This window comes from Patiria miniata, unplaced genomic scaffold, assembly GCF_015706575.1.
Source record: "Patiria miniata isolate m_02_andy unplaced genomic scaffold, ASM1570657v1 HiC_scaffold_1, whole genome shotgun sequence".
Classification (NCBI taxonomy): domain Eukaryota; kingdom Metazoa; phylum Echinodermata; class Asteroidea; order Valvatida; family Asterinidae; genus Patiria; species Patiria miniata.
Window position 1 is genome coordinate 9,276,864 of NW_024037047.1, and position 13,951 is coordinate 9,290,814.

The window sequence follows — 13,951 nt, forward strand, 5'->3', positions numbered from 1 at the left end:
GTTGTTGTTTGACTGTGGACTCATCATATCGATATTTCTTTTCAAAATACTTGTCAAAATACTCATGAAATTAAAAGCAGAGGTAACGCCCCTCCCAGCCCTCCAGGCCTGCCTGCATTATTATAATGTTGAGGGCGCTCGACTGTTTTTTCGGCTGTCAAAATTTCAGTAGTCTGGTAATTTCTTCAATTAAAATCGTGCTCATGTTGAAAAAGGTACTAGACTACCTGCCGAAGGCTTGCATGTTTACAACTGCCTAGGTTTCTAAAAATTCGCACCATGAAGAACAGATAACGTACGGAGACAGTTGGCATCTATTCGTTGTATCGCGCAAAATATTAGGAACATAGAGGGTTCATGATATGGCAAATCATGAGTTTCGGCATGTGTAGAATGCGTAGAATGTCTAGACGAGATAGCGATGTCATCGGCACGAAAATAGCTCCAGAAAGAAGATTCGAGAGCGTGAAATAAGCGGACTTACTTGCTGAGCTCAATCACAAGGCAAGAACTAAGGAAAGATGGAACAAACCCATGCGGTGAAGTTGTACGTTTACGACTTGACGAAGGGCCTTGCCGCCCAAATGTCCATGCCACTTCTCGGTGAGTTTCGGGAATTCTCTTGACCGCTGTACTGTTGACGGGGACTTCGGATTCTTTTCCCTCCATGCCCTCATTTGGGAATACTGGGCTAGCAATTTTCTAAGATGGTTTCTCAAATGATCTGATGATTGACTGTTTAGTTCAAGCATGGTTAAATGGGATTGCCAAGTATTATTAATTGGCATAGGCCTAATTTACAATAGATAATTGTTTTGTTAAAATTAGGCATAAATTATGTGCAAATTTCATCATCAATCATCCCATTGTCAACATTTCTTTTGTTTTGTTTTTCAATTGAAATAACGTTTTGGTTCCTATCTTTATCCCTCCTCCACGGCAAAAACAAAAATAAGCGTCAAACTAAGAGTTGTGCAACATGTTCAACAATTAAACTGTTTAACCTTTTGTTTTAATTCTGGTTATACGGCAGTAAAACTACAAACTGTAGTATAGTAGTAGGCTAACTTAACTAGTGTCATAATGACCTCATCTGCTCATGCCCAAAACATTCTTGTCATTGTTGATACATTAGTGATCACAGCTTCATTAAAGTTGTGATCTTTCTTTGATGATGCAGTCTTTTTTTCCCATTGCAGTTATGATATTTCGGAAAGATTCCCACATCTGGCCATCACTAATTTTTCCCTTCATTGACCTATTAGCCATCTGAAAGTGATAGTATGTCCTTAAAAGTCAAATTTAGGAGGGAAAATATTGAATTATTTACTGAGAAAACACTTACTTAGAAATGTTCAGACCAGTCTCATACGGTTTGTGCACAGGGTGACAAGTGATGACCAGATATGGGAATCTTTCAAATATTTCATTAGATTTGTCCAAACTACAGCTTGCACATATTATATTCATTTTTTTTCGTCATTTATGTTTACAGTGGAGCAAGATTAAAATATTAGCATGTAGCTTTGCGAGTCTATGCTTCATTGTTTGCATTTATTTTGGAATATTTAGTTTTGTTTCAAAGAAGACAGTAATTTTTCAGGGAAAAACTTGGTCAGAGTATCTGAACAGAAGGCATCAGTAGTTTGTTGAAAAATTCACTTTACAAAATTATTTTGTACTTCTAGATCATATTTGTTAACACAAATGGATTTGTAAACTGTTCATTGTACTGTACAGCAAAAGTTATTTTTCTGCTGGTATGACAATGTACTACATTGTAAATTTTAGCACTGTACATCTAAGAACTTATATTTACACTGTATTGTTTGCAAATGATAATAACCGTTTTGACTGTTGGTTTTTTCCTCAGGAAAGCATCTGGATGGGGTTTGGCATACAAGCGTCGTGGTCTTTGGAAGAGAGTACTTCTATGGTGGAGGGGGAATAGAAAGCTGCAAACCAGTAAGAAAGTCTGACTCATATGTCAATACCACAACCTTCATATCCTCCTAAATCCACTACAAGATTTGGGAGGATTTTGCATGTTGAAGGAAGACAGAGCCCAGCCTCTTGTAACCTTCCTACTGTTTGATCAGGCACAGACAGTCAAAAATCTCTACCACTTCCTCTGCCATGCATTTGTGTACAGACTGGTAAAAAACAGTCAGATCACATTCGTGTAGACACTGTGACTAGTCAAATTTCATCAACAGACAAAAGAGGTAATTGATAGGTACAGCTGGCATATCAATCACCTCCAGTCAAAACATGGTTATATTAAATTAAATAAGGAGATTCATAATGTTCAAAAAAGTATCTTGACTATAACACCCTGAACAAATGAAGTGCATTCACACAAGGTTAAACAGCTCCCTCTCTGTTCATGCACAGAGTCTATCTGCAAGGCAATTGTTAACCTGCAAGATTTTTTTCTCCCTTGTTTTTTTTCGGCACTGTTTGTAGAGTGGCACCATACTTGGCCAGCCAAACCAGGTGCATGAGATGGGCACCACTCAAGTTGACTACACAATCTGGCTGGAGTACATGGGGGGACTGGGCTGCGATGAATTCAGGTAAGGGCACCAGGGAATGATCGTTGGCCGTCAGATTAGAGATGTGTTACTTCCAGTCATGGGTACCAGTGAAAAACACTGAATCATTGACAAATTGTCTACTCTTGCCTATCTCAGGGCCGTACCCAATACCCTCCAGCTGTTGGTATCAGCTCATCAGTTTCACAATATTGTGTGGAGAAAGTGCAAAACATCATACTTCTGTGGCCTTCTCTGACCTATTATTGTATTAAAATAAAAAAAAATTAAAATGGCCTGATAGTTCAGCCTTAGCAGGGCCTTCTTCAGAGGTAAATGACAGAGGAACATTCGCCTCTGTCATTTGCCTCGGAAGAAAGCCTTGCTAAGGCTGAAATATCAGGCTATTTATTTTTTTATTTGTAAATATTCCAAGTCACTCTAGTCAGTTAGCAGTTTGCAGCAGTTTAATTCATTTTCATCTATTATTGTAGGAAAGATTTCCATATACGAAGTTCACTCAACACCCTGTGTACAAACCCTATGAGATTGGACTGAAAAATTCTAAGTGTTTTCTAAGAAAATGCTTGTATTTTCTCACTGCTCAAATTGACTTTGATGACATGAAATTGCTATCTGGGGGCTTGTTAGTCAATACAGAGGAAAATTAGTGAACTTCGTATATGGAAATCTTTCCCTGAGGACTTCAGGAAATTTCATTACAAGCACCCTTGATATGGCAGTGGGTTCGAGCATTATACCTAGCGCCCCAACGAAACAGCACTGTCCTCCCCGATGCCTATATCATACAGGGGCTATTGTATGGATTCTGGCCAAAGGTTATCTATTCTTAACATTGTTTTCTTTATCTTTTTTTTTGCAGTGGTGAGCGCTACAATCTGTTTGAGCACAACTGCAACACGTTCAGCAATGAAGCATGCCAGTTCCTGACAGGAAACAGCATCCCAACATTCATTCTGAATCTACCACACGAAGTCATGAATACGTAAGCTGATTGACAACAGACCATTAGAGTCAACTGCAAAATTGACTTAATCGGGGAATCACAATTAATACCATTATTAGGGTGTACAACATTTGCGCGTAGGCTGTATCGGTTTAGTCAATTTTCCTTTGGAAAGATAAGATTTGTGAAAAACAAGGTTCTTTCTATTTTTTTTTTAATTATTCATACTTTTATTTTTTTCTCTTCAAATTTATCCCTGAAAAGCTAATTTCCTACTTCCAACCACTAGGTTAACTGTTGGTCCTTGAACCAGGTTGCTCTTAGTTTCACAAAGACTTCTCTGAAGGAGAGAGTTGTGAGGACAGATTCATTCCTGAAACTTTTGCAAATAGAATCTGTAATGTATGCCTCACAAGTAAAGTGACTTTGTTTGCTGTATTTCCATTTTAGCCCCATAGGTGCCATGATGAAAGGCTTGATAGAGTCTCTGTCTTCAAATCCTACGGGGCGAGTAGGGGGTCCTACTCATCGACCCATCTACGACCCAGTCCCACTCCCAAACTACCCGGATCCACCCCCCGCAAAACCCTCGGAGGTAAAACCCGCTTCTGAAAGCGCAGCCAAACCTGAACAAGCACAAAAGTCAGAACCTCAAGCCTCGACCAGCGATGCGCAAGCCACCGCGTCATCAGAAGCAGCTGCGACCAATAAGGGGGCAGACTCTGGGCATGCTCAGTCATCGGGTGCCACTGCAGATGTCGGGTCGCCGGTGAAGGACAGCTCAAGGGTCAACTTGTATTACGATTCAGACGACGAGTACATAGACTCGTTGCGCCAGTCTGCTCCACCGGAGCCCTTGCGGTTGAAGGTCTTCAGTGGAGTAGATGTGAGTAATCAGAAAAGATCTTTGATTTCAAGCAACTTACAGTACAGACAAGCTTCCAAAGAGATGCAAATCCTGCTTTGCCTGCAGTACATCAGTAGAAAATACATTACCAAACAGTACTATTTTTCCATTAGGGTTTAAGGACTTGGGACGGGCAATTTGACAAGAAAATGTACTCCGATTTATGATTTTTATTCCAGCATATTTGTTATTGAAGGAAACATGAGTGCCATTTACCACTGTGATAATTCCATGCTCAAGGTACATGTATATACCTCTTTATGCAAAGATTCTACGAATTTGTGCACAATCTTTAAAAGTTAGTTGAGCTTACTTTGTATCATACATGCAGGAGACCAGAAACTAAATATCTACCAGAAACAAAATGACGCCCCTGAATTGTTTTGTAATGATCTTATTGTTAATAGGTTACAGCCTGTGTGGAAACCATCAAGAAAGAAATGCCGGAGGGGGTTCTGACGAGAGAGGAGATGGAGTTACTGATGGAACTGAAGGACTGCCTGAGGCTGGAGTTTCTTCTTGAAGAACCTCCCTCGCCAGTCAAATCAGAGACCTTCCTTGTCATTGGTAAGAGCAACAGTGATGTAGTCGAATCCATCACAAGTCCTTGCAAGTCCTCACAAGTCCATCACAAGTCCCATCACAAGTCCTCACAAATTCCATCACAAGTCCTCACAAGTCCCTAACAAGTCCTCGCAAGTCCATCACAAGTCCCTCACAAGTCCATCACAAGTCCCTCACAAGTCCATCACAAGTCTGTCACAAGTTCATCACAAGTCCCTCACAAGTCCCTCACGAGTCTGTCACAAGTCCATCACAAGTCCCTCACAAGTCCTCACAAGTCCTCGCAAGTCCATCACAAGTCCCTCACAAGTCCATCACAAGTCCTCACAAGTCCCTAACAAGTCCTCGCAAGTCCATCACAAGTCCCTCACAAGTCCATCACAAGTCCCTCACAAGTCCATCACAAGTCCTCACAAGTCCATCACAATTCCTCACAAGTCCCTCACAAGTCCATCACAAGTCCTCACAAGTCCATCACAAGTCCATCACAAGTCCATCACAAGTCCCTCACAAGTCCATCACAAGTCATCACAAGTCCCTCACAAGTCCATCACAAGTCATCACAAGTCCATCACAAGTCCTCACAAGTCCATTACAATTCCTCACAAGTCCATCACAAGTCCTCACAAGTCGAACGCAAGTCAATCACAAGTCCATACCAATTCCTCACAAGTCCCTCACAAGTCCATCACAAGTCCTCACAAGTCCATCACAAGTCCATCACAAGTCCATCACAAGTCCCTCACAAGTCCATCACAAGTCCTCACAAGTCCATCACAATTCCTCACAAGTCCCTCACAAGTCCATCACAAGTCCTCACAAGTCCATCACAAGTCCATCACAAGTCCATCACAAGTCCCTCACAAGTCCATCACAAGTCATCACAAGTCCCTCACAAGTCCATCACAAGTCATCACAAGTCCATCACAAGTCCTCACAAGTCCATCACAATTCCTCACAAGTCCATCACAAGTCCTCACAAGTCGAACGCAAGTCAATCACAAGTCCATACCAAGTCATCCAGTTCTCATGTCAAGTCACAAGCTATTCAAATGAACTTTGACAAAGGCACTCCTTTGTTATTGTTCTTCCCCAGTGACTGGAATTGTAAAAGGACTTTTGATTAATACTTGGGACCAAACTTGTGATGGACTTGCGGTGGACTCAACTATAAGATTTCGCTACCTAGATTTGAGTCTTTCACGAAATTGAAATTGGAAGGATTCTATTCGATGCTAATGCAAATTTTCTCAATTTTGTTTTTTGTGATTTGCAGGGAAGCTACTGAATCTTGCCATCGGAGGAATCCCGTCAGAGGTTCTTCATCCCCTGGTAGACCTGCTCTCCATGGCCTTCCTGAGCCAAGACGTCATACACACGCTGTGTAATAACGAAGATCAAACCGTCATGACGTTTGTCAGTAGCAGTGACTGCCATCCACTGCAAATCCAAATATCGGTCTTTAGAATGGTAGGTAAAAACTTTCACACCCAATTTGAAAGATCTTACATTCAAGGAATAAGTTTTGACATCGAGAATAATTCTGACTAACTTGTTGCATCCCATTGACTGACTCAACAGAGCCAAATTTAACTGTTCTACTTCCCAAAAAATGCTATGCTTATCTCTATTCTGTGCTTACAATACTAGCACATAAATGTTTTGCTAATCTTGTAAGCTTAGAATCCTCAATCCTTGGTTACCCGTGAAATATGCTAACCATTAGCAGACAAGTTTGTAGTAAGCAGAACCGTAATTTTGGCCTATAATAGAAACCACGCAGTTCTCAATCAGTGCAGTATTGTCAAAGTGATCCAGCAACAACTTATTTAATGATTTTTGTTTTACTTTTCTTCTTGTTCAGCTGTGCAATATCTGCACTGCTTACAGCGGCAAGCACTGGTTGACTCAAGTCCGACATTGGACCCTTGAAGATGGCTCCCCGCAGTGCAACCGAGATATCGTGTCGCGATTGGTTGTGTCGGCCATACTGAGTGGCTCAGATGAATTATGCTGTGCTGCCTCGGCCCTTGTCTACAACCTGACCCGCTATACGGTACGAACCATGTTGGAATGTCCCAGTTTAGAATGTCCAGGGTTGGAATGTACCAGGATAGAATGGCCCAAAATTCAATGCCCCAGGTTGGAATGCTGGAGGTTAGAATGCCCCAGATTGGAATGCCCCAGGTTGGATGCCCAAGGTTGGAATGCCCACGTTGGAATCGGACCATCTTAGAATGTGCCATGGTGATTTGGACCATTTGAGAATGTGCACGTTTGAAATGAGACAGTTTTAAGTACGCCATTTCTATGTAGAAAATATTGGAAGGGATGGTCATAAAATCTGGAATGTGACAATTTAAGAATCTACACGACAACCATAGTTAAAATCCGTTACAACTGATCATGTGCATGACTCTGATAAAGTTTGATTTAACTAATCAGGCACAGTATACTTCACCTAGGTTAAATTTTGGAATGACTGATTAGGCTCAACACTTGGTTTAACTCTTGTTACAGAAATTAAAAAGATTTGGCCCTAACCCTGGTTAAACCTTGTAAAACTGATTAACATGATCAACTTTGACCATGTCTAGGTTTCTGATGATAATGCAGTTGAGTTCTCCAGTGCCTTGTTGCAGTCTCTCACATCGGAGGCCATCTCGGAGGAAACAGGTCAGTACAGTCATCTTTCTCTTTAAAAACGTTCAAATAAACCACAAAGAGAAACTGACTAAGTGCATTATAAGAAGTTTTAAGTTGAACAGAGAGATTGATTGGAGTAGGGTTTGAACCTGCCACCTCTGTATTGACGTTCCGTTGCTGTACCAACTGAGCTATTTTCTCTCTCTTTAACTCAACTCAACTCTCAATAACCTGAAAGTTAGGCTTACCCTAACCCCTACCAGATTCTTCAAAAGCCACAAGGATCTTTTTGAAGATTTTGTAGGATTAAGGAAGGTAAAGCCCAGCCACTTTTGCTTTTCTTAGTGTCCAATGTCAGCGGTAGATTTTGAAGGATTCAGGTTGATTCTTGAATTTAGGTTTCAATTTGATATGTACAATTGTTGTTTCATTTAAATTTTCTTTGCTCTTCCCTGCAGCCTATTACAGTCTGTTAGCCCTGTATGGTCTGATGAAATGCGGCGAGGTCATGTGTTTAGCAACAGTGATGGGTCTGGACACCGCACGATATGCCAAGATCTCGGACCGACTTGGCAAGCTCTGTGCAGATATAGACAGCGTGATTGGTTAGTTGGTCAATTCTGACTTGGTAGTTAAGATGCTACAAGACATCAACAAACCTTGATATGAATAAGTGCAGCGTTTTGGAATCTTACCAATCTGCGTAGACAAATGGTATTGATACCTTGTACAGGTTTTTATTGTGAGAACAACAATTCATAAAAATGTGAAATGGGAATTCAAGAAATGTGACACAGGATTGAGACTTTTGATATAAGCCACGAAAGTTGTACGTGGAAACAAACACAAAGGATTTTCATAACATATTAAATAGTCTTTAGCCGCAATATTCATGCATGCCTTATGATTAAAAATGGTGTATTTATTACAATAACTTATGTTGAAGTAACTAGGTGAAAAAGTTTAATGACATTAATTTGCTTGTACAATATTACATTTCAAGGTGATTTGGAATCTAAAATTGTTTTGGTAAAAAGTACAGTGTTGTATGAGCTTACTTGACATGTAACAAATCATTACAGTTTTTAATTTGTGTGGTTTTTAATGCAACTACTGTTAATACATGTCAATGCAAATTGCAGCTATTTGTATTTGTACATTATTTGTGATGAGTGGTAAATATGCCTTTGGTTGCAACTTCAAATTTGTTTTTGAGTTGAAAATTCTGAAATCCCTGTTTCAATACTGGAAATTTAAGGAAGTCTATTAATGCAAAAGTGAAGTTGCCAACTCTATAATAGCAAATTTTCCTGACCAAGTATCCCGGTACATTTTGCACTTAGTGTTAGACCCCTTGACACCATTACACTTTTTTGTGCAGTATAACTTTATATATTCAGAATATTTCTTAAAATAATATAACTAAAAAAATATTAAGGGATATAGGTCTATTTGTTTTTATTTAAATATTGAGTGATTATTATTTGGTGAATTTTATTTAAAAGTAACCAATATTTTTTATTTCCTGATATGACCACGACTTTTCAACATGATTGTAAGGCCTGTTAATTTTCAAAAAAGGTTTTAACATATCTGGTTGTGGAATAAAAATGTTATCAGAGAACCCTTTTCTTTCTCAGAAATAATCATATTTTAAAATAAATATGCGTACTATTTTGTGGTGCATTTTACAAACTGTGTATTGTGTCTGTGGTTTATTGTGTATTTTCCAAACATGTAAATAGTTTGAAGCCTTGTGAGAAGGTGGTTCTGCTCGCCCCTCCCAGTTCTCTCGATTATCCCCCCCCCCCCCCCCTTCAGCAAATAAAAAGGGACATTGAAAATGTGTTAATTTTTCCCCCGTATATTTACAATACTTTCGAAAAATCTATTATTCCGTAGATTTCCATAGTTTTCCTTTATTCTAGAAATATTTGAGCTTTCCAGCACTTTCCAATGTCACAGAAATATTATTTGTCTCCCAAACTTTTTATCATAATCCAACACTTTCAAAGAGGGCGCTCTTCAAAAAAATTCGTTCGTCAAAAAAAGAGGGCGCTCGTCAAAAAAAATATTCGTTCAATGAGTAGTAATTAGGTCGTGCAAAGTAGTGCATTATGAGTAATTTGGGCAAGATTTGAGATCAAAATATAGAACATTAAATAGACAAATACACGATTCACTAAAATGAATGTGTTTAAAATTGTCACTTGTCTTCGATGTTTGATTTTAGGGAGCATGTGATGACCGGATTACCATTGATTGGAAAATATTAATCCGAGGAATTGTAGTAGCAAATCGCAAGAGGGCGTTCTTTCTTTCCCAAGTGCGCCGCGTGTGCGAGTATTTCGCAAGCCGGTGAGTATGGAAACTGGGAAAATTCCGGATTTATTTTATGAAAATCTGAAATTGTTCCCCACTAGTTCGATATATAAGGTATTGTTGTTCTACCTAGCCAGAAATCATTCAAAACATTGACTGGAAGGGTGTAAAAATAAATGATAAAGGCTGTGGAATGTGACTTGCCTACCGTCTGACCGTGACTGAGTTAACTTTTGTGTATAGCACGGTAGAGGGCGCCATTTTGGCAAACTTCGCTTGACTGCATGCATACCAAGTTTACTTTTTTTGTTGTTCGCTTGTTTATGTTATGGTTGTCAAGCTTTTCATATTCCTGAATAAAAAAAGAAGAGTTTCTCGTCTGCTCTTTTTGAAAAAAATAAAGGAGGCAGGCATTTTCTTTTCTTTTTCTCCTTTTTTGCTGATGAACTAGTGATGATAGTGATACAAAATTGTGTCCACGAAGCCAGGCACTACTATAAGTACTAACGTTACATAGACTAACGTGACAAAGGCCTTGCTATAATTTTGTTGAAAACAAATAAAAAGATAATCAAATAATTCTAGGCCTATTTAATTGACAATTTATGCCCTATTTGAAAAATATATTGCAAATGAATGAATTTGTAAATTAAAAAATACAAAAATAGAGGGGGTCGGAAAAAGGAAACAGATGGGGACGGGAAACGGGTTGATTTTTTTATTGGCCTAATTACAGTTACCAATTACTGAGCAAAAAAACCAAATTTCATTTGTTTTCCATATCATTTCCAACCTTCAAATCCAGCTTGAAGTTCTTTCATTGGCATATTTTTTATTTTGAGTTGAATAAAACAACAATTTTTCTCAAAACGATCCTGACAAAATTGATGAAAAATAACGAATGCGATTAGTTCACTGCACAGTGTTTGATTTTGGCAGATGAAGGAAATTTCCTTAGCAAGAAAATTTTTATTTGTTCACAGGTCCCTATAACACAACATCATGCCAAGAGTAGTGTGCAGCAAGACCAGTGTGACGCCCAGGCGTCCCTTTGAGAAGGAGCGTTTGGACCAGGAGTTGAAGCTCATCGGCGAGTACGGCCTGCGCAACAAGCGTGAGGTGTGGCGGGTCAAGTACACCCTGGCCAAAATCAGGAAGGCTGCCCGGGACCTGCTGACACGAGAAGACAAGGATGCCAAGAGGCTGTTCGAAGGTAGCCATTTCATCGCAGACAAATTGTCTATCCCTCACCCCTTAAATTTGTCTTCTTGTGGAAACAGTGACGATCCTGTTTAATGCAGTTTAGGGACCAACTTAAAATTTTACCCCATCTCTCCAAAATCCTTCCAAGTCCACCAGGACCTTTTGGAGGATTTGGAAGTCTGAGGAAGGTGAAGCTCGTCTGCTGATACTTTACATAAGGCTTGGATACGATAACAAAGAAATTGCAGTTGTTTCCAGCACGTTGGAGAAATTTTGGTGAAAGTTCCAATCAAAATTTGGAAGTGTAAGAGTAAATTGTAAAGCAACTTTTTTATTTTCTTTGTTTCTGTATCCAGGTAATGCCCTTCTGCGTCGTCTGGTCCGTGTTGGAGTGCTGGACGAGACCAAGATGAAGCTTGATTACGTCCTGGGTCTGCGAGTGGAGGACTTCTTGGAGCGTCGTCTGCAGACGCAGGTCTTCAAGTCTGGTCTGGCCAAGAGCATTCATCATGCCCGAGTCCTCATTCGCCAGCGTCACATCCGGTAGGTATTGGACAAAACTTGTCCCCATGTACTCAACTGAAATGTTTACCTAAGTTCAGTTGGGTTCCTGCACAGTGAAGGGTTTTGTAAAAAGAAGATTCCTTGCCCAAATCCTTTGGATGAGTGGGCTAGTGGAAGTGACAGAAACTATTACTGTTTGGGGGGGGGGGTCACTGTACAATTTTATAGTGCTGATACTGGTGCGTTTCTGTTAAAGGAATTGTTTGGTTTTGGCACAGTTATGAACAGCAAGCAATCCAAGTTTTAATCACATGCTTCATCATAACTACACACTTTTACCTTGCTTCATTTACCTTCCCCTGGCTTATAGAAAGCTCCTGTGCTAGTTGTCGCTTGTTGTCTGAGCAAGACCACTGAAACATGGGGGAAACCTGTAGCCTCATGCAGCCAACATTCTCGGCAAGACCACTTGGGCATGGAAGGCCCTACGTCTTTGCCCGTCCATGCACTGGACGCTTGCTGCCAGTAATCTGCATTGTTTCTATGAGGCCACTTGGGCACAGAATGTCCTATGCCTCACCGCTGTGTATTTTCACTGAGATTACATTTCCCCAAGGCCAATGAAGTAGGATCAAGATCCTAGCTTTATGTCTTGGTCCAGTGAGAAAGACAATGTCATCAAGTCTTTAAGGCAGGTATGGAACTCCTACTTGCTTAGCGTCGAACTGCAGTTTTGTTGTCATAGAACTTCATGATTGTCTTGCCAACTCTGTATGCCAGTCAACATTTCTTTTTTTTTGGGGGGGGGTTGTTGTTGACATTTCTTCTTGCCTGTTTGCATGTTTAAATGAAACATTCCATTTGAATAAACGTATCCATGCCTCTGCAATGATTTGATGGCTTTTTGCACTGATGTCTTCCTATGACCAAGTGTAGTGTACTTCACACTGAATTGATAGCCTCAATCCTTACTCTTTGAGATCCTATAAAAATTCACAAGGAGTTTTGAAAGATTGTTTAGGATTGAGGAAGGTATAGCCAATGTAGGATTTTATAGAATTTCAAGAAGGAGCCCATCAGAAGTACCTGTATCTTTAGTTCAGTAGCCGTCATTAATCCTAACCCTCCAGGGTATTTTGGTTAGAAACCCTTCTGAAGACAGCATCATGCAACACTTGTCAAAATGACAAGCCTGCTCAGTGCAGCAAGATCCATTAGGTCAAAAGTCTCAAGGCCAAACTGTCTCTGAGAGTCTGTGGTCACCAAATGCAGCAGGATACAACTCTGGCATTGTTCAATGGGACTAGCCGTCATTGTTTCAGAATTGGCCGTTTATGCACTGGTGTTGATGGCTCAATGCAGCAAGGTCCCACAGACTTTTACACCTGATACACTGTGTTGGGTCTGGCAGGGCAGGCAGCTGCTTTTTAGAAGTTTGTGTTCGGTACAAGGTGGTCACTCAAGATTTTGTTTTCTTCTTCCCTTTTACCTGTCCCTTCGCTTGCAGCGTCCGGAAGCAGGTGGTGAACATCCCCTCCTTCATCGTCCGTCTGGACTCCCAGAAGCACATTGACTTCTCCCTGAGGTCTCCGCTGGGCGGTGGACGCCCGGGCCGCGTCAAGCGCAGGAACATGCGCAGAGCCCAGGGCGGGGCTGGTGATGAAGCTGAAGAAGATGAGGATTAAACAGGATGCTGCAAAGGGAGGACTGGTGTCTAGAGAGAAACCACCCATGGAATAGGCTTGTCTAAACACCCGTCTTTTGAAGACTGCTCTATCTTTGGTCATTCCAAGATGGACATAGCAATAGCTTGCTTGATTCTGGTCCAAAGGATTCAGGTGTACCAAATGGAGCTAGTAATTAAATAACGATGAGCAACTTGAGCTTTTCACTGATTGAGTAGTTAATCATGATGTCCTAAAATTACTTCACTTCATCACACAACACTGCTCGTGAATTTTGACAATTCATTGCTTGATAAAAATAAGAATATCTGTTTCCTTGTGGACATGGAGGTTTGTGAAGTTTCCCTGAGACACCTTAAAAACATCTTGTTCTTCCTTTTAGCAAAAATGAAAAGCAGCATAATAAAAAGCCCTTTATGTTGGGCTAACATGAAAAATGACAGTAAAAGATGACTTGATGGTGTTTGTGCTTTTCTGTTTGTATCTGCCCTCATCCCCAGTCAACTTTGAAATTCTGTTTATTACTTAAAACCTTGCATTGTATCCCTGTATTTCTGTAGTGATCACAGATGTCTCTGTTCGGACCATCCCTTGTGAAGGGGAAAGGGGGGGGGGGGGA

General features: G+C 40.4%; 2 protein-coding genes across 2 annotated transcripts; both read left to right on the plus strand.

The window, feature by feature from the left end:
• The first annotated feature begins 314 nt into the window (after nt 1-314).
• LOC119722295 lies at nt 315-9,309 on the plus strand. The gene is made up of 10 exons (XM_038192342.1): nt 315-603; nt 1,874-1,965; nt 2,467-2,576; nt 3,418-3,540; nt 3,952-4,387; nt 4,816-4,975; nt 6,249-6,442; nt 6,837-7,028; nt 7,570-7,648; nt 8,077-9,309. Exons 1-10 carry the CDS (start codon nt 522-524, stop codon nt 8,226-8,228), a joined length of 1,620 nt encoding a protein of 539 aa, XP_038048270.1. The 5' UTR covers nt 315-521; the 3' UTR covers nt 8,229-9,309.
• A 562-nt stretch (nt 9,310-9,871) lies between these two features.
• Nucleotides 9,872-13,782, plus strand: LOC119722305 (40S ribosomal protein S9-like). Its single transcript, XM_038192353.1, has 4 exons — nt 9,872-9,976; nt 10,924-11,153; nt 11,500-11,686; nt 13,155-13,782. Exons 2-4 carry the CDS (start codon nt 10,943-10,945, stop codon nt 13,330-13,332), a joined length of 576 nt encoding a protein of 191 aa, XP_038048281.1. The 5' UTR covers nt 9,872-9,976; nt 10,924-10,942; the 3' UTR covers nt 13,333-13,782.
• The last annotated feature ends 169 nt before the right edge of the window (nt 13,783-13,951 follow it).